Source organism: Saimiri boliviensis, chromosome 2, assembly GCF_048565385.1.
Source record: "Saimiri boliviensis isolate mSaiBol1 chromosome 2, mSaiBol1.pri, whole genome shotgun sequence".
NCBI lineage: Eukaryota > Metazoa > Chordata > Mammalia > Primates > Cebidae > Saimiri > Saimiri boliviensis.
Genome location: NC_133450.1, coordinates 28709669 through 28732414, shown reverse-complemented (window position 1 = coordinate 28732414; position 22746 = coordinate 28709669). Strand labels below are relative to the sequence as shown.

At 43.5% G+C, this 22746-nt stretch overlaps 1 protein-coding gene and 1 long non-coding RNA gene across 2 annotated transcripts; one reads left to right on the top strand and one right to left on the bottom strand.

Annotated features, from left to right (window-relative positions):
• Nucleotides 1–2686: 2686 nt before the first annotated feature.
• Nucleotides 2687–6046, bottom strand: LOC141583500 (uncharacterized). The gene is made up of 2 exons (XR_012516126.1): nt 5803–6046; nt 2687–5671 (listed from the first exon to the last, which is right to left on the bottom strand). It is a non-coding gene; the product is annotated as an uncharacterized LOC141583500 (long non-coding RNA).
• Nucleotides 6047–6191: 145 nt separating this feature from the next.
• On the top strand, nt 6192–14185 carry EIF2B2 (eukaryotic translation initiation factor 2B subunit beta). The gene is made up of 8 exons (XM_003924553.3): nt 6192–6435; nt 6557–6677; nt 6834–6982; nt 8230–8393; nt 10287–10382; nt 10985–11122; nt 12044–12110; nt 13627–14185. The coding sequence occupies exons 1-8, from the start codon at nt 6273–6275 to the stop codon at nt 13782–13784; spliced, it is 1056 nt and encodes a 351-aa protein (XP_003924602.1). The 5' UTR covers nt 6192–6272; the 3' UTR covers nt 13785–14185.
• Nucleotides 14186–22746: the final 8561 nt, after the last annotated feature.

The window sequence follows — 22746 nt, the reverse complement described above, 5'->3', positions numbered from 1 at the left end:
GCGTTCCTGTAATCCCAGCTACTACAGAGGCTGAGGCAGAATTGCTTGAACCAGGGAGCTGGAGGTTGCAGTGAGCCAAGATCGCACCACCGCACTCCAGCCTGGTGACAGAGAAAGATTCTGTCTCAATAAATAAACAAATAAATAATACAAAATAAAATATATAATAAAAATGCAAAGGCCCAAAGCTAGTTAAATAATTCTTAAAGAACATAATGAAGCAAGAAAAAATTTCTTACCAGAGACCAAAACTTTTGTTCAACAAAACAATAGTTGCTGGGTGCAGTGGCTCATGTCTGTAATCCCTGAACTTTGGGAGACCAAGGCAGGTGGATAACTTGAGCCCAGAAGTTCAAGACCAGCCTGAGCAACATGGTTAAACCTAATCTTTACAAAAAATACAAAAGGCTTGTGTCTGTAAATCCCAACTACTCGGGAGGCTGAGGTGTGAGGATCAATCACCTGAGCCTGCGAAGCCGAGGCTTCAGTGAGCCTCTTTTTTTTTTTTTTTTTTTTTTTTAAAAAAAAAGACAATAGTTAAGAGAATATCAGATTGATTCAGAAATAGGCACATTCAGCGATGAAATCAAACAGTTCCAAAACAGACTCACACATTATAGAAATTTGACATATGAAAGTGGTGACATTAAAAATCACTGGAGAAAGAATGGAAAAATAAAATTATATTCAACTTCTCACTCTACATAAAATGTAATTCCAAATTATATGTAAAGATATATTTTTTAGTAATCAGAAGAAAATATAGGAGATTATATTTATAATTGTGGATTAGGGAAGAATTTCTTCTTTTTTTTTTTTTTTTTTTTCAGACAGGGACTCACTCTGCAGCCCAGGCTGGAGTATAGTTGTATGATCATGGCTCACTGCAGCCTTGACCTCCCAGACTCAAGAGATCCTCCCACTTCAGCCTCCCAAGTAGCTGGGTCCACAGGTGTGAGCCACCATTCCTAGACAATTAAATTTTTTTTTTTTTTTTTGGAAACAAAGTCTTGCTCTGTTACCCAGGCTAGTCTCAAGCTTCAGAGCTCAAGCGATCCTCCTGCCTTGGCCTCCCAAAGTACAAGGATTACAGGTGTGAGCCACTGCACCTGGATGGATTTTTTTTTTTTTTTAATTTTTTTGAATTGAAGTCTCACTCTGTCACTTAGGCTGGAGTGCAGTGGTGCTATCACAGCTCACTGCAACTTCAAACTCCTAGGCTGAAGCAAATCTCTTACCTCAGCCTCCCAAGTCGCTGGCACTACAGGCACATACCACCACACTTGGCTAATTTTTTAAATTTCTTGTAGAAATAGGGTCTTGCTATTTTTCCCAGACTGGTCTAGAACTCTGCACTTCAAGTGATCCTCCTACCTTGGCCTCCCAAATTATTGGGATTATAGGTATGTAATCTCAACACCTGGCAAATCCACTGTGCTTGGCTGAATTTCTGAAATATGACAGAAAAGGCATCAAGTCTAAAAGTCAAGGCTGATACCTTTGAACACATTAAAATCAAGAACTCTGTTCAAAGACATCTCAAAGTAAAGAAGACAAGCCATACTTGGGAGAAGATACTTATTTATACAATAAATAACTGAAAAAAGATTGTATCAAGAATATATAAAGAACTCCTACAAATCTATTTGGAAATATTTTTAAAGCCAAAAACAGTAGGTAAAAGGCACAAACAGACAATTCACAAAAAAACTCATGGCCAATAAACACATGAAAAAAATAAACAGTAATCGGGAGAATGCAAATTAATACCATAATAAAATATCATTTTATACCTAGCTGATTCCCAAATAAGAAGATATTTGATAATATCACTTGTCGGTAAGGATGTGGATCAGCTGAAACTCTTTAAATATTGCTGGAGGGAGCATAAATTAAGTGAACCACTTTGTACAACTAGATCTATTTGTAAAGTTGAACATTCATATAGCCTATGATCCAGCTATTCCACTTATATAAGTGCCAAGACATACACAGGACTATTTATAGTTTATATTCACCCACTCCTCCTAAAAAGGTTGGAAACAACCCAAATGTCTGTTGAAAAAAAGAAATACATAAATTATGCTAGAGTGACATGAAATATTAGTGCAAATATGAGAACTACAAGTTCTCACCAGTACAAGATCACCAGTGCAAATAAGAGAATTACAGATACATGTAACAACATGGGTAAATTTTATGAATGTCATATTGAGCAGAAAAAAGTGAAATATACCACATATTTCCTTAATTGTAAAATAACACGAAACATAAATTTTATCATCTTTACCCCCTTTTTTTAGACAGAGTTTTGCTCTGTTGCCCAGGCTGCAGTGTAGTGGCACGATCTCGGCTCACTGCAACCTCTGCCTCCTGGGTTCAAGTGATTCTCCTGCCTCAGCCTCCTGAGTAGCTGGGACTACAGGCGTGTGCCACCATGCCCATCTAATTTTTGTATTTTTAGTAGAGATGGGTTTCACCATGCTGGCCAGGCTGGTCTCAAAATCCTGGCCTTGTGACCCACCCACTTTGGCCTCCCAAAGTGCTAGGATTACAGGCGTAAGCCACCACACCTGGCCTTAACTCTTTTTAAGTGTACAGTTTAGTGAAAACTGGCATGAAGTACATTCACATTGTTGTGCAATATAAATGCACAACCATTATCCACCATCTAGCTCTAGAACTCTTTTCTTTTTTTTTTTGAGATGGAGTTTCGCTCTTGTTACCCAGGCTGGAGTGCAATGGCGCAATCTTGGCTCACCACAACCTCCGCCTCCTGGGTTCAGGCAATTCTCCTGCTTCAGCCTCCTGAGTAGCTGGGATTACAGGCATGCGCCACCACACCCAGCTAATTTTTTGTATTTTTAGTAGAGACAGGGTTTCACCATGTTGACCAGGATGGTCTCGATCTCTTGACCTCGTGATCTACCCGCCTCGGCCTCCCAAAGTGCTGGGATTACAGGCGTGAGCCACCACGCCCGGCCTCTAGAACTCTTTTCAACTTGCAAAACTAAAACTCTGTAGCCATTAAACAGTAACTCTCTCCCTCCCCTCAGACCCTGGCAACCACAGTTTTACTTTCTTTTCTTTTTCTTTTTTGAGACAGGGTCTTGCCCGGAGCCCAAGCTGGGGTGCAGTGGCAGGATCATAGCTCACTGCAGAATCATACATAGCTCACTATAGCCTCAACCTCCCAGGCTCAAGAGATCCTCCCCCATCAGCCTCCCAAACTACTTGGGAGTACATGAATGCATCACCACACCTAGTTAATTTTTAAATTTTTTGTACAGATGGGGTTTCAATGTTGTCAAGGCTCGTCTCACAACTCTTGGGCCCAAGCCATCCTCCCACATTGGCCTCCCAAAGTGCTGGGATTCAGGTGTGAGCTACTGTGTCCGATCAATACAACTCTGCTTTCTATCTCTACTAATTTGAATATTTTAGTTTCAAAGTGAGGAATTGGTTCACATTCCTCAACCTGTTCATTTTGTCATCATGCTTTATAACTTGCATACACGCACATATACATTCTTCAGTATATATAAAATAATATATACTTTTTTTTTTTTTTTTTAGACAAAGTCTTGCTCTGTCACCTAGGCTAGAGTGCAGTGGTGTGATCTCAGCTCACCGCAACCTCCACCTCCCAGGTTCAGGCAATTCTCCTGTGTTGGCCTCCCAAGTAGCTGGGACTATAGGCATGTGTCACCATGCCCAGCTAATTTTTGTATTAGTAGACACAGGGTTTTGTCAGGTTGGCCAGGCTGGTCTTAAACTCTTGACCTTCAGGTGATCTGCCCCTCAGCCTCCCAAAGTGCCGGGATTACAGGTGTGAGCCTCTATGCCTGGCCTATATACCTTATTTTTTAAAATGACTTGATATATATTTTAAAAATGACAATATCCAAAATTGGCTATAATATGGTAAATGCTAACCAGCATGTAAGTTGATACAATTTTAAAGGCATTTAAAAATTAACACACAATTAGCCAGGCATGGTGGTGTGTGCCTATAGTCCCAGCTACTCAAGAGGCTGAGGTGGGAGGATTACTTGAGCCTGGGGAGGTTGAGGGTGCAGTAGGCAGTGAGCATAGCACTGCACTCCAGCCTGGACAACAGAGTGAGAACCTGTCTCAAAATAAACAAACAAATAAATAAAAACTAACAGAAAAATTGACAAATAGTTTATGGCTTCTTAGAGCAACTATATTTTCAACTTCAATTTCTGATGTTCATTGCTAGTACACAGAAATATAATTTTTGTATCCCTTCTAAACTTATTAGTTCCAGGTGGTTTTGTTTTTGTTGCTGTTGACTCCGGGATTTTCTGTGTAGACAGACTATCATGTCTTCTGTGAACAGGGACAATTTCTTTCTTTCCATTCTGTTATGCTTTTTCTTTTTCTTGGCTTATTGCAAGGGTTAGGACTTCACATATGATGTCAAATAGGAGTGGTGAAAGTAGACATCCTTGCCTGTGCTGATCTTAGGGAGAAAGCAATCTTTTACTATGAAATATTTTTAGGTATAGGATTTTGCAGCTACCCTTTATCAAGTTCAAGAAGTTGCTTTTTGTTCTAGTTTTCTGAGAGTTTTTATCACAAATATTCAGTTTCGTTAAATGCTTCTTTCTGCATCAATCAACACGATCATGTGGTTTTACTTCTTAGATTGTTAATATGGTGTATTATATATATATATATATATATATATATATATATTTTTTTTTTTTTTTTGAGACAGAGTTTCGCTCTTGTTACCCAGGCTGGAGTGCAATGGCGCGATCTCGGCTCACCGCAACCTCTGCCTCCTGGGTTCAGGCAATTCTCCTGCCTCAGCCTCCTGAGTAGCTGAGATTACAGGCACGTGCCACCATGCCCAGCTAATTTTTTGTATTTTTAGTAGAGACGGGGTTTCACCATGTTGACCAGGATGGTGTCGATCTCTTGACCTCATGATCCACCCACCTCGGACACCCAAAGTGCTGGGATTACAGGCGTGAGCCACCGCGCCCGGCTATTATATTGTTAAGTATTTAACCAGCTTTGCATTCCAGGTGTAAGTTTTACTTTGTAATTACATATTATTCTTTTTTTAAAATGTATTGCAGGATTTGATGTGCTAGTAATTCGTTGCAAATTTTTTGCCTCTATGTTCATGACAGATATTGATCTGTAATTTTCTTTTCTTTGTACTGCCTTTGGCTAACTTTGGTATTGACATAATCTTTTTGGAGGGCAATTTGTCAATTGTAACAAGTCTTTAAAATGTGCTTGCCTAAGGATTCCACTTTGAAGAACTTATCTTAAGGAAATAGAGATTTCTATTACACACAGACTTTGGGTTCATATACTCCTGGATTTAAGTATGAACTCATCCCTTTATTACCTGCTTAAATTCTGTGGGTCTGTTTTCCAATCTGTAAAATGGGGATAAGAGGACCTATTTCAGACCTTATTAACTGAGCAATTCACACAGTGCCCAACATCCAGTAAGCTTTAGGTGAATAGTAACTCTTGGTATTATGCTATACTCTCTGTAGGAAGAGAATTCTGTCCAAATCGGAGGATGTCACCTTTGCTTCTGCACTGGCTCCCACTTTGAATCTTCTTAATGGTTGGTAGTCTTCCTCATCTCTAATTCTGCCGTCTTCTATTAAACATGTTAGGCCTTGAGAATACAAAAGCAACAAAAGATATGGTCCTTGTTTTCAGAGAGGTGAACCTACTAGACAAAGGCGCAAACAGTACCAAGTAATATAACAGAACAAAAGTGAGGCGTCTGCCCAAGGGACAACCGACCTTGGACACGCATTCAGAGCGTCAGTGTCGGGGCACCAGGCGGTCCCCGAGCTGGGAAGCCAGGAAGGAGTGCCGAAACTTCTTCAGTGTAGCCTTAAATCGTGGTCGGGAGGCGCCTAGAGACTTGTTGCTTCCATAGCAACGGCACCAGCCACCCTCTATACGCCGGACGGGTTACTTCTGCTCACCTTCGGCTGAGCCAAGAAAAGCCGCTTCCGGTCCCCCAGCCCCGGAGGCGCGGGGACTGCCAGTTGGAACTGAATGACCCGAGTCCCACGTCGCTGATTGGCTCAGACAGAGGAAGGGGGCGGGAAAGCGGCAACTAGAGGCGTGGCCTGCCTCCTCTCAAACTTGAGGTTTCCCCCCTCCCCTCACAGCGGAAGCCGACCTCGCCCGCCCCGGAAGTGTAAACTGTGTGGTCTGGCAGGTGTGGATTCCGCCGCTGAAGGCGGAAGGCAGCTACTTTAGAGATGCCTGGAGCCGCAGCGAAGGGCTCAGAATTGTCAGAGAGGATCGAGAGCTTCGTGGAGACCCTGAAGCGGGGTGGTGGGCCCCGCAGCTCCGAGGAAATGGCTCGGGATACCCTGGGGCTGCTGCGCCAGATCATCACGGACCACCGCTGGAGCAACGCGGGTGAGGCCGGCCTGCCTCTGTCGGCGAACCCGGCACCTGTCCGTTCCCGATCCCAAGGCTGAAAGTTTCCGAGGCCTCACTTCGCTTTGGCTGCTCTTATCCTCTCTCTTTTGGACTGTAGGGGAGCTGATGGAGCTGATCCGCAGAGAGGGCAGGAGGATGACGGCCGCTCAGCCCTCCGAGACCACCGTGGGCAACATGGTGCGGAGAGTGCTCAAGATTATCCGGGAGGAGTATGGCAGGTTAGACTTACGTCCTGGGCCCCGGGTTGGATCCAGTGACACTTTGCACGGGCGTCTCTCCCTGCTCGGAGACTTTATTGGAGCTGAGCAGCCCTTGTTACCTGCCTGACCACTCCTTCTCCCCACTTCTCTCTTTGGGTCTTGTTGCCTCCATAGACTTCATGGACGCAGCGATGAGAGTGATCAGCAGGAGTCCCTACACAAACTGTTGACCTCCGGAGGCCTGAACGAGGATTTCAGCATCCATTATGCCCAACTCCAGTCCAACATCATTGAGGCAATTAATGAGCTGCTAGTGGAGCTGGGTAAGAGGCCTGACCGCTGCGAAGATGGGACTGGTCACAGGCAAATAAGGGAACAGAAGCCCCTGAAGGTTGTTCATTAGCAGAGATGGGAGATTATCAGTCTTCTGGTTCTCAGAAGTTTGTCCTCCTTCCTGATTAGGAAATGTTGGAACAGGTGATAGGACGAAAGTAACCCTCTCTACTTTTCCTTACAGACCAACTCTTGATAGACTACAAATCTGTGAAGTGGCAGAGACTCTATTATGACAGAGCTTTATGTTCATTGTAAAGAAAATGAACTCCCTAGAGAACCAAGGTCAATAGACCTCCTCCACTATCTCTGAATTTTTATACATACTACAATATACTACCTCCATCTTCCTTGTCATTGCGGCCCAAGTGACCTGCAGATACTCATAAATCAGAGTATGAAGAAGCTGCTTCCAAATTCCTCCCCCATTTTTCTTCTCTGGTCATTCATGTGGAAGTGTTGTGGCCACCTTTTGGAGGAAGAATTCTTTTAGGCAGAAGCTCTCAGCACTTTAGGATTTCCCAGATTGCCATTCCTTGGCTGAATTCATTGTCTTCAGAATCACTTGTAATGAGCTGTGTAGTGACAGAGAGGTGGTTGATAAGTAGGAGTACTTCTGGAAGAGGGCAGGCGGAAAATCCCTGAGGAGTGGCGCTTCTAAGAAATTGTGGGCCGGGCCCAGTGGCTCTCGACTGTAATCCCAGCACTTTGGGTGGCGGAGGCAGGAGGATCACTTGAGGTCAGGAGTTCGAACATGGTGAAACCCCGTCTCTACTAAAAATAACAAAAATTAGCTGGGCGTGATGGCGCATGCCTATAATCCTAGCTACTCAGAAGGCTGAGGCACAAGAATCACTTGGACCTGGGAGGTGGAAGTTACAGTGAGCTGAGATCATGCCACTGCACTCTAGCCTGGGCCCACAGAGTGAGACTTTGTCTCAAAGAAAGAAAGAATAAAGAAAGAAAGAAAGAAATTGTGACAGCTGGGCACAGTGGCTCACACCTGTAATCCCAGAACTTTGGGAGGCCAAAGTGAGTGGATTGCTTGACACCAGGAGTTCAACACCAGCCTGGGCAACATTTTGACATTTCACTTTAGGCACATTAATCCTGTGGTACCGGGTTCTGCTAGATGGGCAGTGCATGTGAAGGGCAGACATCTTTTTCCGTACACTCATTATGTGTTTGTGATATAGCAGAGCAGTTTCATATTTTCCTTGCAAAACTGTTCTTACAGAAGGGACAACGGAAAACATTGCAGCCCAGGCTCTGGAGCACATTCACTCCAACGAGGTGATTATGACCATTGGCTTCTCCCGAACTGTAGAGGCCTTCCTCAAAGAGGCTGCCCGAAAGAGGAAATTCCATGTCATTGTAGCAGAGTGTGCTCCTTTCTGCCAGGTAAGAAGACTGCTGGAGTTGCTATGAAAAAAAAACGAAGAAGAAATAAACAAGGGATGGGTAGGGCCATTCCAAGCTTGAATTGATAAGCAAGACTTTGAGACATTGAGAAGATAAAGTAAAACGTTAAGGGAATTTTCAAGTTGTTCATCCTATGAACATCATTCATTTTTTTTTTTTTTTTTTTGAGACGGAGTTTCGGTCTTGTTACCCAGGCTGGAGTGCAATGGCGCGATCTTGGCTCACCACAACCTCCGCCTCCTGGGTTCAGGCAATTCTCCTGCTTCAGCCTCCTGAGTAGCTGGGATTACAGGCATGCGCCACCATGCCCAGCTAATTTTTTGTATTTTTAGTAGAGATGGGGTTTCACCATGTTGACCAGGATGGCCTCGTTCTCTTGACTTCATGATCCACCCACCTTGGCCTCCCAAAGTGCTAGGATTACAGGCGTGAGCCACCGCGCCTGGCCTATCCTATGAACATTCTTAAAGAGTGGTTAAAGAAAGCTGGGGCTGGGCACAGTGGCTTATGCCTGTAATCCCAGCACTTTGAGAGGCTGAGGCCGGCAGATTACCTGACGTCAGGAGTTTGAGACCAATATGGCCAACATGATGAAACCCCATGTCTACTAAAATTACAAAAATCAGGCCAGGCGTGGTTGCTAACACCCGTAATCCCAGCAGTTTGGGAGGCCAAGGTGGATGGATCACAAGATCAAGAGATTGAGACCATCCTGGCCAACATGGTGAAATCTGGTCTCTACTAAAAATACAAAAATTAGCTGGGTGTGGTGGTGCACATCTGTAGTCCCAGCTACTCGGGAGGCGGAGGCAGGAGAATCCATTGAACCCCAGAAGCAGAGGTTGCAGTGAGCCGAGATTGCGCCACTGCACTTCAGCCTGGAGACAGAGGGAGACTCCGTTTAAAAAAAAAAAAAAATTAGCCAGGCATGCTGGCACATGCCTGTAATCCCAGCTACTCGGAAGGTTGAGGCAGGAGAATTGAACCTGGAAGGCAGAAGTTGCAGTGAGCCAAGATCATGCCGCTGTACTCCAGCCTGGGTGACAGAGCTAGACTCTGTCTCAAAAAAAAAAAAAAAAAAAAAAAAAAAAAAAAAGAAAGCCGGGCACGGTGGCTCAAGCCTGTAATCCCAGCACTTTGGGAGGCCGAGGCGGGTGGATCACGAGGTCGAGAGATCGAGACCATCCTGGTCAACATGGTGAAACCCCGTCTCTACTAAAAATACAAAAAATTAGCTGGGCATGGTGGCACGTGCCTGTAATCCCAGCTACTCAGGAGGCTGAGGCAGGAGAATTGCCTGAACCAAGGAGGCGGAGGTTGCGGTGAGCCGAGATCGCGCCATTGCACTCCAGCCTGGGTAACAAGAGCGAAACTCTGTCTCAAAAAAAAAAAAAAAAAAAAAAAAAAAAAAAAAAGGTAGGTGAACTGCTGAGTCCAAGGAAAGATAAGTTGGTTCTTTTAGGAATCAAAACAGGGTAAATTACCTTGGGGGTGACTGATGCTTGGTGTGACCTCACTCAATCCTAAGTAAATAATAGGTCTCAAAAAGGAAATATTTAAGGATGCAGGATATTGTAAAATAATGAGCCAGGAGCTATCTTGTCAGCAATCTTGATTCTATTATACGAGCACCTTGTATTTCCAGTTTTGTGGCAGCTCTAGTGCTGCTGTGAAGTATTACATTTATTAGCTTCCCTTGGGCTTCCCTACAGTTTACCAGAGCTATGGTAGTACAAAAAACGAGTTACCTGTTGGACATTAAGTGCTAGATATGCCCATATCACACAATTCCCCAGACCCAGTTACATTTGAGAGCACTTTTCATTATTTCTCACTCTTTCTCTTAGAATCAGCCTTTCTCTTCAATTGCAGGGTCATGAAATGGCTGTCAATTTGTCCAAAGCAGGTATTGAGACAACTGTCATGACTGATGCTGCCATTTTTGCTGTTATGTCAAGAGTCAACAAGGTGAGTATATTTGGAGTTACGTTGAATTCATGAAGATTATGTTTCTAAAATACTGATTTTTATCTCCTTCTGTAATATCCATGATGAGAGAAAAAAATTTCTAGCACCTTTCAAAGTACATACTTGGGCCTTTTTAAACTGAATTCTTTTCCCTTTTTCTGCATCAGTGTTCCTCTTGGAGTAGCCTCTAAATTTGGTTGAAGCACTGAAAAAAATGAAGCATTAAATAGCACTAAGACAAGGGTGTCAGTTGCTAGTGATTGGCTACAGGGCTCCTGCCTTATGCCCAAAGAGCTTGGCAGCTGTAGATAGTGAATGAAAAGGTTCCTGGCTTCTCAGAAGATGTGGCATCTCAATTTCCAGAAAATATGGGACTAAGAACAGTAGGTTTTGCAGTTTCTTGTTCCATTTTACATTCACTCTTTCCTTGGAAACCCACTTTTAAGCTAGAACTTGTACTGAGCCAGGGATCCCTTCCCCTTTACCAGTCTGTGACCCCTCACGATACCAGTTCTGAGGCCTGAGCATTCAGCTTTTTGTGGCCAATGACCCTTTTAAGGCTCCACCCCAGGATGGCTCACACTTTTCTTCTTGTTCCAAAGGTGATCATTGGCACGAAGACCATCCTGGCCAATGGGGCCCTGAGAGCTGTGACAGGAACTCACACTCTGGCACTGGCAGCAAAACACCATTCCACCCCACTCATCGTCTGTGCACCCATGTTCAAACTTTCCCCACAGGTAGGTCTGTCTGTCTCAAGCTAGAAGCCAGCCGAAAGAAGGAAGCCAAAGGGTAGGCTTGAACTCTGGGACTTCACCTAACTCACTCCAGGGCCTCCATTGATCTGCGTTTATTCAGTGGATTATACCCTCAAGATTGTAAGGACAGTATGTAGTTGGAAAAGGCCTTTTGCTTATGATTGCCACCATTCCTGTCGCCTGACCATTTCTGAAAATGCCAAGCAGGTTGAAACTTGGATCATACAATCAGTTCAGTTATTGTTCCAGGGCCTGTCCTTTGTAACCTGAATACAAGCAGGGACTGAGTGAAGGGCCATTTCATCAGTGATAGAAGCTGTTTGCTTTGAAAACATCAACCTATTTTAGGTTTCTATTTTTTAAATTGAGGTAAAATTCACATAACATACAATTAACTATTTTAAAATATACAATTTAATGGTATCTAGTACATTCATAGCATTGTACAACCACCACTCTCTAGTTTCAAAACTTTTTCTCCACTCTAGAAAAACACCCTGTACCCATTAAGTAATCTCTCCCTATTTCTCCTTTTCCCCATCTCCTCTAATCTGCTCCTGTCTCTATGGGTTTGCCCATTTTGTATAAAAGGAATCATATGTGACACGTCGTGCCTGACTTTTGTCACTTAGCACAATGTTTTCAAAATTCATCCTTGTTGTGATATGTCAGAATTTCCTTTCAAGGCTGAATATTCCATTATATGAACATACCACAATTTATTAATCCATTCATCTGCTGATGGGCATTTGGGTTGGTTCCACCTTTTGGCTTTTGTTACTAATGCTGCCGTAAGCATCTGTGTATAAGTTTTCTGTGTGGACAGGTGTTTTCATTTCTCCAGGTACATATCTAGGAGTAGAATTGCTGGGTGTCTAGTTTTAAAAATTTTTTCCTTTCTAGTTCCCCAATGAAGAAGACTCATTTCATAAGTTTGTGGCTCCTGAAGAAGTCCTGCCTTTCACAGAAGGTACAGAAGCTCTGTGTGCATATGTGCTTGCGTGTGTGTGTTGTGTGTGTTCAGGGTTTGTGTGTGTGAGTGTTGTGGTCTTTTTGTTGTTTTGGTGGTCAGTGGACCTGAATGCTGTCAGGTTGTGTTTTTTATCACATTTCTTTCGGGGACTGTTTTCTTTAGCAACTCAAAGTGCTTGAGGACCTAATCAAGTCCATGTTAATTTGTTGAAACAAATATGTTTTAGATTTGTTGGGGCTATGGTGGGGGTTGGATCATCTAGCATTGTCTGTGTTTGGCTTTGCATGTTGTTTGAAATACAGACAACCACCACTTGGGAAAATGAACTTGTTTTCAGTTGCTATTGGGAGTTGTTTTGGTGGATTGACTGCCAGAGGAAGCAGGCTGTGAAATGTTCCTACTTAGAAAACCCACCTGTAGCCTGGATAGTCTCATGTGTTGGGGTTCTTTTCTCTGGCTTCTTCTAAAGGCAGCAGCTCAGCTCATTACGCCTGCAGCCTTAGCTAAGGTGGCCTTACACACCCGCTGAGAGTAAGGCATAGTAGTTGGGGTTCTAGTTCTTCTTGGAAGTTGAATGACTTCATCCCTTTATATAAACATTTATTCTTCAAGAAATAGTTATCGAGCACCTACAATGTATCCAGCACTCTTCTAGGCACTGAGGATATAACAATGAATGAAAGAGACAGATGAGAAAGTATCAGGTCATGAGGAAGAAATCAAGCAAGGGTGGTGTGACAGAAAGTGGCTAGGGGCCTAACTGACATTGAGGAAGAGTCTTTTTTTTTTTTTTTTTTTTTTTTGAGACAAGAGTTTCAGTCTTGTTACCCAGGCTGGAGTGCAATGGTGCGATCTCGGCTAACCGCAACCTCCGCCTCCTGGGTTCAGGCAGTTCTCCTGCCTCAGCCTCCTGAGTGGCTGGGATTACAGGCACGCACCACCATGCCCAGCTGATTTTCTGTATTTTTAGTAGAGACGGGGTTTCACCATGTTGACCAGGATGGTCTCAATCTCTTGACCTCGTGATCCACCTGCCTCGGCCTCCCAAAGTGCTGGGATTACAGGCTTGAGCCACTGCACCCGGCCAAGAGACTTAATGACATGACATTTCAGCTGAGTCCTGAAGGAACAAAGTCTACTATACGAAGATCAGGGAAAGTTTTCCATGCGCTGGTGCAGGGGCTTGGCCTGTTAGAAAAAGGTGGCCATACATGGTATGAGTAAGGGGTAGAGTGGTCCAAATTATGATTCGTGTGGTGTGGTAGGGAGGGCCCAGATCTTAAACTTCAATCCTGAGTTTGAATTTTATTCTAAGGGCTGTGCAGAGGCATGGGGGCGGTGTAAGCAGGGTGTGTCATGATCTCAAGTCATCTCCTCTGGTTCACATTTTTCCATAGCTTCTCATCCTTGGGGAGCTAATATGCCTGCATTCTCCATCCTGGAATCTATATGCTACTTAATTATGAGAGAGGGAGCCTTAATTTTACCTTTAGCACGTGTGGTTGCCTTTCAGGGGACATTCTGGAGAAGGTCAGCGTGCACTGCCCTGTGTTTGACTACGTCCCTCCAGAGCTCATTACGCTCTTTATTTCCAACATTGGTGGGAATGCACCTTCCTACATCTACCGTCTGATGAGTGAACTCTACCATCCTGATGATCATGTCCTATGACCAACCACACTTGTCCTAAGCAGAGATTGCTTAGGCAGATACAGAAGGAAGAGGAGACTTGAGTGCTGCTGCTGAAACCCATCCTTGCGCTGTGGGAGTGCACAGGAGTCAACCTAAAAAAATCCTTGATACTGGTGCCTGCCTTTTTAGTCACCCCTTAACAAGGGCACACATCCAGGACTGTGTCTTGCCTTTCAGATCTTAACAGAGCAGCAGGGCTTAACTTATTGATTTTGGAGCCTCTTAGTGACCTGGTTGCGTGTGTTACAGGAACTTAAACTTTCTGGTTCAGTAGTGTGTTAAACATAACACTGAATACCTTGCTGGGATACAGATTTTTGCTCAGAAATGGCTACGACACTTCTTCCTAGGCTGTGCCAATAAAAGCTACTTGAAGGTTCCATAGTTGGTTTATTTATTGTCCCACACTGACAGAACTGCTTGAAACAGCAGCAGCACAGCCTTTTTTGTGTTTGTATAGAGGGCTGTAGTTAAGAGGGAAAAATAAAACATGGAAATACTGGCCAGATGCAGTGGCTCCCATTTGTAATCCAGGCACTTTGGGAGGCTGAGGCGGGAGGATTGTTTGAGGCCTGGAGTTTTGAGACTACCCTGGCAACATAGCAAGATCCTGTCTCTACAAAAAATATTTTTAAAAACTAGCCAGATACGGTAGCACATGCCTGTGGCCTTGCTACTCTGGAGGCTGAGGTGGGAGGATCACTTGAGCCCATGAGTTCAAGGCTACAGTGAGCTATGGTTGTACCACTGTATTCCAGCCTGGACGATAGAGCAAGACCCTGTCTCTAAAAAAATAAAACATGGAAGGACAAATGAAAGTATAGTTTCCTTTACAATTCACTGGTAATGGCCCCAAACAGCTTTTTTTTTTTTTTTTTTTTTTTTTTTTGAGACGGAGTTTCGCTCTTGTTACCCAGGCTAGAGTGCAATGGCGCGATCTCGGCTCACGGCAACCTCTGCCTCCTGGGTTCAGGCAATTCTCCTGCCTCAGCCTCCTGAGTAGCTGGGATTACAGGCACGCGCCGCCATGCCCAGCTAATTTTTTGTATTTTTTAGTAGAGACGGGGTTTCACCATGTTGACCAGGATGGTCTCGATCTCTTGACCTCGTGATCCACCCGCCTTGGCCTTCCAAAGTGCTGGGATTACAGGCTTGAGCCACCGCGCCCGGCCTCCAGCTTCTTAACAGGCTAAAACAGTAGTTCCAAAACCTCTCTCATCATCAGAATCACCTGAGAGTGATTCTGCTCACTCACACATACAGACTTGGGTTTCAACACAGATGCACTGCATCTGATCTCTGGGTTACCACCTGGGAATCTGTTTAAAGCTTCCCAGAAAAGGATAGTCTCACACAGTATTTATAGGACTGTAAATTGGTACCTTTTAGAGGGCATTTTGGAACCTGTATTTCTAGTATTATTTGTACAAGCACAAAGATTTATACAGAATGTTCAGTGCGGTAGTTGGAATGTCACAGCCTAAGTGTCCGGCAACAGGAGAAAGGTTGAGTAAGTACTGACAGTCACACCATGGAACAGTAAGTATACACGGCAATAGAAGTTTCAAAAGGATGGCTGGAGGGGCAGTGAAGACATTTGGGCTGGTTCGCTTTGCATTTAATGTGAATTTGTTACCAATATTTAAAAATCTGGAGATGGCACAATTCAAAAATTCAGATTTCTTGCTTTTCTTGAAAACTCAAATTTGGCAACTCTGGGCCAACATTTCCAAATGGCAATAGTTGGTTTGTGGTTGGCTGGACCAATTTAACTCATTTATGTTATCTGCCTAACCCCTGTAGGCATCTGAGTTGTGATCCTGGTGTTCAAAGAATAGGATAGATTTGTAAGGAAGTGCATTTTTATATTCTGTTAGTTAAAAAAAAGCTGGGGAAAAAAACACAAGGTGCAGAGCAATACGCATAATATGGACTCATTTCATTAAAACAAAACAGCACTGGCTGGGCACGGTGGCTCACGCTGGTAATCCCAGCACTTTGGGAGGCCATGGAAGGCAGATCACGAGATGAGGAGTTCAAGACCAGCCTTGTCAAAATAGCAAAACCCTGTCTCCAATAAAAATAGGAAAATTAGCCAGGTGTAGTGGTGGCTACCTGTGATCCCAGCTACTCAGGAGGCTGAACTCAGAAGGAAGAGGGTGCAGTGAGCAGAGTCTGGGCAAAAGAGTGGGTAAGCCTCTGTCTCATAAAAACAAAACAAAGTTATATGTACATGCATAGGGAAACAGTATAGAAGTATAGTACCAAGCATGGCAAGCAGAGGGACAGCCTCTAATTTTGTTGGTATGTTTATGTTTACATATTGTTTCCACTCTTAATATGTACTACTTCAGTAATTGACAGTTTTTAACCTAAAAGCCTCCCAGGTGATCCAGATTTCTGCCACGTTTAGGAACTAGAGGTCTGAAGCTGGGCCTCTTGTGCAGTGTCTGTGTGGGTGGAGGGAGCACTAAGAATCTGCATGTTTAACAAGTAAGCACCCCGTGGGCTTTGAACAGGTGATCTGGTAACCACATTTTTTTTTTTTTTTTTTTTTTTTTTGGAGACAAAGTGTCGCTCTTGTTACCCAGGCTGGAGTGCAATGGCACGATCTCGGCTCACCGCAACCTCCGCCTCCTGGGTTCAAGCAATTCTCCTGCCTCAGCCTCCTGAGTAGCTGGGACTACAGGCACGCGCCACCATGCCCAGCTAATTTTTTTGGATTTTTAGTAGAGACGGGGTTTCACCACGTTGACCAGGATGGTCTCGATCTCTCGACCTCGTGATCCACCCGCCTCGGCCTCCCAAAGTGCTGGGATTACAGGCTTGAGCCACCGCGCCCGGCTGGTAACCACATTTTGATTAACACTGTGCAGAGTTAGGTTCTGACGGAAAGGCCTCTATTCTTTGATATCTCCTTGAGAGAAATCTTTGCCTTAGGTCTTCCAGAGAGGGAAAAAATAAGACCTCAGAAAGTCAGTATTTTACACTGACCTAAAAGCTATGTGACTCAGAAGAGTCTGACTCACTCAGGCTCAGTCTGTCGATGATTCTTAAAGCATCTAAGACCCCACGCTTTCTCAGTGATGTGGCTTATAGCTACCAATTACGAGCAATTGTCTCCTCCAAAGGCACCAATTCTAACAGCAATTCACTTGGGTACAATTGTGTGGTTTGGAGTAAGAGCAGCAGAGAGGCAAGGAACTTAAATCTGTTTCTGGCTCCAAAAATGCTTTATGATACTTGTCCTTTGTGCATCTTAGTCTCTGTGTCTAAAATTAGCACCAACATCCTTCCCAGGCATGACGAAGATGGATGAAGGTTAATAAGTAGAAGCTCTGTCTCTTTCTGGTCAACTCTTAGAGCAGCTAGAACAGAACTGCAGTAATGCATAGTTTTAGAATCTTTATGACCCCAATTAAGTAAACCCTATAGAGGCTCATCTTCCTATTTCCCCTCTCTCCCTTTATTTGAGGAGGGGCAAGTATCAGAAAGAGAGAACAAGAATTGAACAGGAGGAAACAAGTTCCATGTCAACTCACTGCCTTGGTATTGGGGTGCCCACCTCCCACCCCTGCCTTGCTGGCAGAACCCAGAAACTCAGCAAAAAACAAACAAAAACAACTGTTGTAGCTTGGAGAGAATTAATAGAACTAGGATTTCATGAATGTGGAAGTCTTCCTGAATATGCTAAATAAACCAAGTTAGATAACAGTGCAGTTTGTAAAGACACTTTTTCCCACGGTTTCTATCTTCCAGTTTGGGTAGAGGGCAGGAGAAGCACAATTCTTGGAACTTGAATAAGGAACAGAAATTCCTAATTTAGCCTCAGAAGAGAGGTCTTTGAAAAATACTCTCTCAGGAAAAACTGAAGTGTAAAATGATACCTCAAAGAAATCAGTGCTGGTACCCACAGGATCATACATTTCATGGATGTGCTTCAAAACTATTTTGCAAAGCAATCTGTTGCATCAGTTTTTAGGCTAATGAAGGCTGCCAGTCACAGTCCCATCATGAAAATACATGATCTGTAACACTACATCAGAACTGCCCTGCCATAAAGATAGTACCAGATCATGATGTGATTATTTTAAAGGCATCATACTCTCTACCTGTCCTTGCAAAAACTCCCTTAGACATGCACCTAGTTGGCATGAAAGAGCAATTTTGAAATGTGGTTTGGAAGAGCTCTTGCAAGATACGGCACAATGGCTAGGCAATTATTATTATTAATGGCAAAAACTGCAATTACTTTTGTACCAACCTAATAAAGAGCTAAAGTCTAGGCTTCTAGTCTCTTGGCATCCCTCATATGACGGAGGGCAGCGCTTAAGCCTAATCACTCTTGAGATGGTGACTGCCTGATATGTATATTAAATACTATGCTCAAGAGATGGATTCTTTCAATAGTTTTTTCAGGCACGTTGCATTTAGAATTAAGACCTGCCTAGAAAAGAAGCTACTTAGTGCTGAAGAAACAAAAACTTGATAAGATTCCTAAAAGTCATCATTTATATGTAATCTTCTTCCTAAAACACTGGGTTTGGGAAGATAATAAATAAATACATAAAAATAAAATTCTGCATTAACTAATATGAAAAAGAGGTAATGTAATGTTGAATAAGGAGAAATTGCTAATTGCAGTAGCTAACTCCAAGCCACTTTTTTTGGATTGTTTGCCTGGCCCATCATGGGACGTTCCTTACTTTGGAAGTAGATAAGAACAAGTTGTAAGGGCAGAGCCAGGCAAGGGTGGACAAATCCCACTTCCTCAGGCTGCTCCTCGAGTGAGGCTGGCTCGATAAGAGTCCCACATGCAGCAGCACACTGCGATTCCCACACGGTTGGATCCTGCCTGGACCATATCCGATGCTTCTGGGTAAGCCTGAGTGCTCTGTAACTAATGGGCCTGGGGTGAAAATGATCCAAGAGTTGGAAACATCGTAAGCCATGTGATGATTTTTTTCCTTTATATCCCCCACAAGTTCTGATACAATACATTTAGAAGGGACTCACTAAAGATTTACTGAATGATGAATGGAGGGATAGAAGGAAGAAGGAAAGAAGGCTTTATTTGGTGCAGATTCTTCAGCATTTTGTTTTTCCAGACTTCCTTCTTTTCCCCTCTTCTGGACTCACCTGTTTGCCATCTCACCGTTGACAGGCAGCTTCATCTTAGAGAGTAAAGACAGGCAGGATGGCGAGAGGCCCGTATACTGGGAGATTCTCTCTGTTAGCAGACTTTTGCAAAGGGTTTGGATGGAATGGGTGGCTCTTAAGGTGGAAAACAAGCTGTGGGAGTCTGGTTCTGGGTGCCTGAAACTGCTCTTCCTTCACTCAACTGTGCCATGACTGGCTGCCACCCGAAGCTTCAGCTGAGCTGGCTTGTCAGGGCTCGCTACGAACTGCTGAGCTGCATCTGTTCTCCTCACTTGGCATGGCTTCCTCAGCCCGCTGCTCCACATCTCAAGAACGTGGCCTTGGGCCCCCTCCTGCTCTGACTGTTTTGCTTGCCTTGGTTTTTTCACTGTCTGCCGTGCCCAGATCCCAGATGTTTATTTGTTCCTAACCTCTGACTGCTAGGACCCCTCCATTCTTTTATCTCATGTAGTTCCAGGTCCCCAGCCAGGTTCTGGATGCTGCCAAGGCCCCTCCTCATTCTCCGGCTTCGTTCTAGCCTACACTTTGTGCTTTGCCTTAAGCTTTTCTGACACTAGCTCCTATTGCCATCTCTAGTCTTAGTTTTGATAGTGGGGCTGTTAGCTCCTCCTCTTTCAATAATAAGGGGCTAGCTGTAACTAGCTGTGACTCTGATCCCTAACACAAGAGGAAGCTATGCTATATTCTATCATTAGTTTCCTTGTCTTTCTCAGTGACTAAAGCTAAGCCTCCTGAAGGTACAGGCAGCCAGAGGAACCTTCACGTCTCAATGACATGTTGATGAATATCACAGAAAAAGGAACTCTCAAGAAAAGCTGCATTTCACATCTCATCTCTCAAGTTTTACTCTGAAGTTACTAAAGCCTTCAGTGACCAGAATCTAATCAAGTTGAATCACCAAGTTTATAAACTAACGAATTCCTAATAAATTAAAAATATAAGCGACAGCATGTTGGTAATAACAGGAATGAGTGTGCAATTTGAAGTCACACAGACCTGGGTCTGAATTCTGGCTCTCATAACTAAGCCTTCAGTAAACCAGTGAACAACTCCGAGCTGCGGAAGTTTTATTATACAAAGGGGATAACCAGGTTCCTAAAAGGACTGTTCTCCATCTTTATTTCCCACTTTGTAAAATGGTGATAAAACTACCACCTTACTTCACAGACTGTCAAGGAATTAAGATAAAGTATGAGAAAAATTATTTTGTAAACCTTAAAGCACAATAGAGGTGTGAATGATGACTATCATAAATTACATGTATCTTTGTTCTTATGGCATCTGAATTAAAACCAACACAAAACCTTAATAGGTGATAATAGATTACCTTAATAGGTAATCTATTAGATATTTTTCTCTAATAGGTTGTTTTTATGCTGATGCATGCCCCTACACTTATAAATTATGAAAATAGAATAATTATCTCTTACATTGCTTGAATCAGGCTAGCCAGGAGCCTGGTTACATAATTCATGGAGAGCTTTTTTTAATCCTCTGCTACTCTCAAGAAAACAGTAGTTGGGATTACATACAGCAAACCCTTCTGAAATCATAATAGGAGGCATTGAGACACTTTTTTAAATCCCTCAAATTGGTCTGACCTTAAAAAGATTTTTAAAACTCCCAGGACAGTTGGCTTCCATGCAGTCCTTGAGCAGTGAGGCGGAGGCCCTGAGGCCACGCTGCCACATTGGGCCTGGAGGCAGAGCCCGACAGCCTGGCAAATCCTCTGAAAACTCCCTCCTTTCTAAGGTCATGTCTTCCCGTCTATAAAACACCAGTTTATATGTCTTTAGAAGAATAAAAGCCATTTTTAGACAGTAGGGCCTGTTCTTCAGGGTTCCAATTACGTAAATCTACAAGGATCCCCTTGAAAACAAGTGAAGGTTTTCCCTGAACCTCCTCTGGGTCAGACACTAATGAATGCAATACTTTCATTGCTCCTGTAAGATTCACTTCAAGGCTGCTGGCAAAGGAACCTTTCTTCCATGAGCACAAATTGGTTTCCTGTATTAAAAAATGAGGAAAATCATTCCATTGATATAAAAGCCACTTTGAGCAGGCAGATCAGGAAATACAAAAGTGGAAATTCTCATTGCATCATCTTACTAATTGTATAGCACCCCAGTTGCAATAAACATTACCAGCTGGCTTTTTGCTTTTTTTTTTTTTTTTTCCTACTGTGCAATTTTACTCTATTGAGTCCTATTAACCACAAATCATGTGAAAAGGTGGGGGGGAAATAGATTGAGAATGGCCTAATAAGCATTTGCAGAATGATCAGTCCTGGTCCCAACTGAAATTATAAGGGCAATAGATAGGCATAATGTAGTAACACCAAGATACCATTTGAAAGCGACCCAAAGAATTCTTGTCTCCTGAAAGAAAAAGTGTAAACATATTTGGTTAGGTTGAATATATGCTGTGTTTTGATATGACAAGTGCTTTCACATAAAGAAATACTTTATAAAGTACCCCCCCAAAAATCGTATTTTATATGATAGAATATATTTGCTGGGAAGAAAAAGAAAAAAAAGCTGAGCGCGGTGGCTCACGCCTGTAATTCCAGCTCTTTGGGAGGGTGAGGCAGGCGGATTATGAGGTCAGGAGTTCCAGACCAGCCTGATCGACATGGTGAAACCTTGTCTCTATTAAAAATACAAAAATGAGCCAGGCGTGCTGGTGCGCGCCTATAATCCCAGCTACTCAGAAGGCTGAGGCAGGAGAATTGCTTGAATGGGGGGTGGGGGGAGGGGTGGGGGGAGGGGAGGGGGGTGGGCAGAGTTTGCAATGAGCTAAGATCACGCCACTGTACTCCAGCCTGGGCAACAGAGACCCTGTCTCAAGAAAAAAAGAAAAAATATTCACAGTATTTTCACCATCTTACTAGTTTGGGATATGAACATCAGTCTCTGAGTTTTTTTTTTTTTTTTTTTTTTTTTTTTTTTGAGACGGAGTTTCGCTCTTGTTACCCAGGCTGGAGTGCAATGGCGCGATCTCGGCTCACCGCAACCTCCGCCTCCTGGGTTCAGGCAATTCTCCTGCCTCAGCCTCCTGAGTAGCTGGGATTACAGGCACACGCCACCATGCCCAGCTAATTTTTTGTATTTTTAGTAGAGACGGGGTTTCACCAAATTGACCAGGATGGTCTCGATCTCTCGACCTTGTGATCCACCCGCCTCGGCCTCCCAAAGTGCTGGGATTACAAGCTTGAGCCACCGCGCCCGGCCCAGTCTCTGAGTTTTTAAAGAAAACAAAACAAAACAAAAAACCAGGAACAGGACTTTAAATTTTCACCGTTCTATCCTTGTCCATCTATCTATCTATTTATCTGTCTATTTATTTATTTAAGTAGATACGGGGTTTCACCACGTTGGCCAGGCTGGTCTTAAACTCCTGACCTCAGGTGATCCTACCACCTCAGCCTCTTGTAAAGTGCTAGCATTACAGGCATGAGCCACTGTGCCTGACCCCTTTTCCTTCTTTTAATCAATAGTTTTTAATCCCTAAAGTAACTAGAGGCCTGCTGAAAGACCTCAGGGAATGTTTTCACTGAAAGTAGAGAAACTGTTTAAGCCTGAGATGTAGCACAGGAAGCAGCAGCACAGGGAAGTGAAGAAGACTGAAGGGAAAAGAGGGAAGAGACGGAGACACCCTGGGGGCAGCCTGGGAAGGCAGACTATCCCCTTGGACTTGAGCATCAGCTGAATTAGATACACGCAAATGTGAAGCTTGAGAAAAAAACTATATGAAAACAAAAATCACAACCTTCAAACAACAA

Bases quoted from the DNA above. Each gene is read 5' to 3' on its own strand.
- EIF2B2 (XM_003924553.3), top strand. From the start codon at position 6,273: ATGCCTGGAGCCGCAGCGAAGGGCTCAGAATTGTCAGAGAGGATCGAG. The intron at 6,436-6,556 runs GTGAGGCCGGCC...TTTGGACTGTAG, and splicing joins CCACCGCTGGAGCAACGCGG to GGGAGCTGATGGAGCTGATC. The intron at 6,983-8,229 runs GTAAGAGGCCTG...CTGTTCTTACAG, and splicing joins TGAGCTGCTAGTGGAGCTGG to AAGGGACAACGGAAAACATT.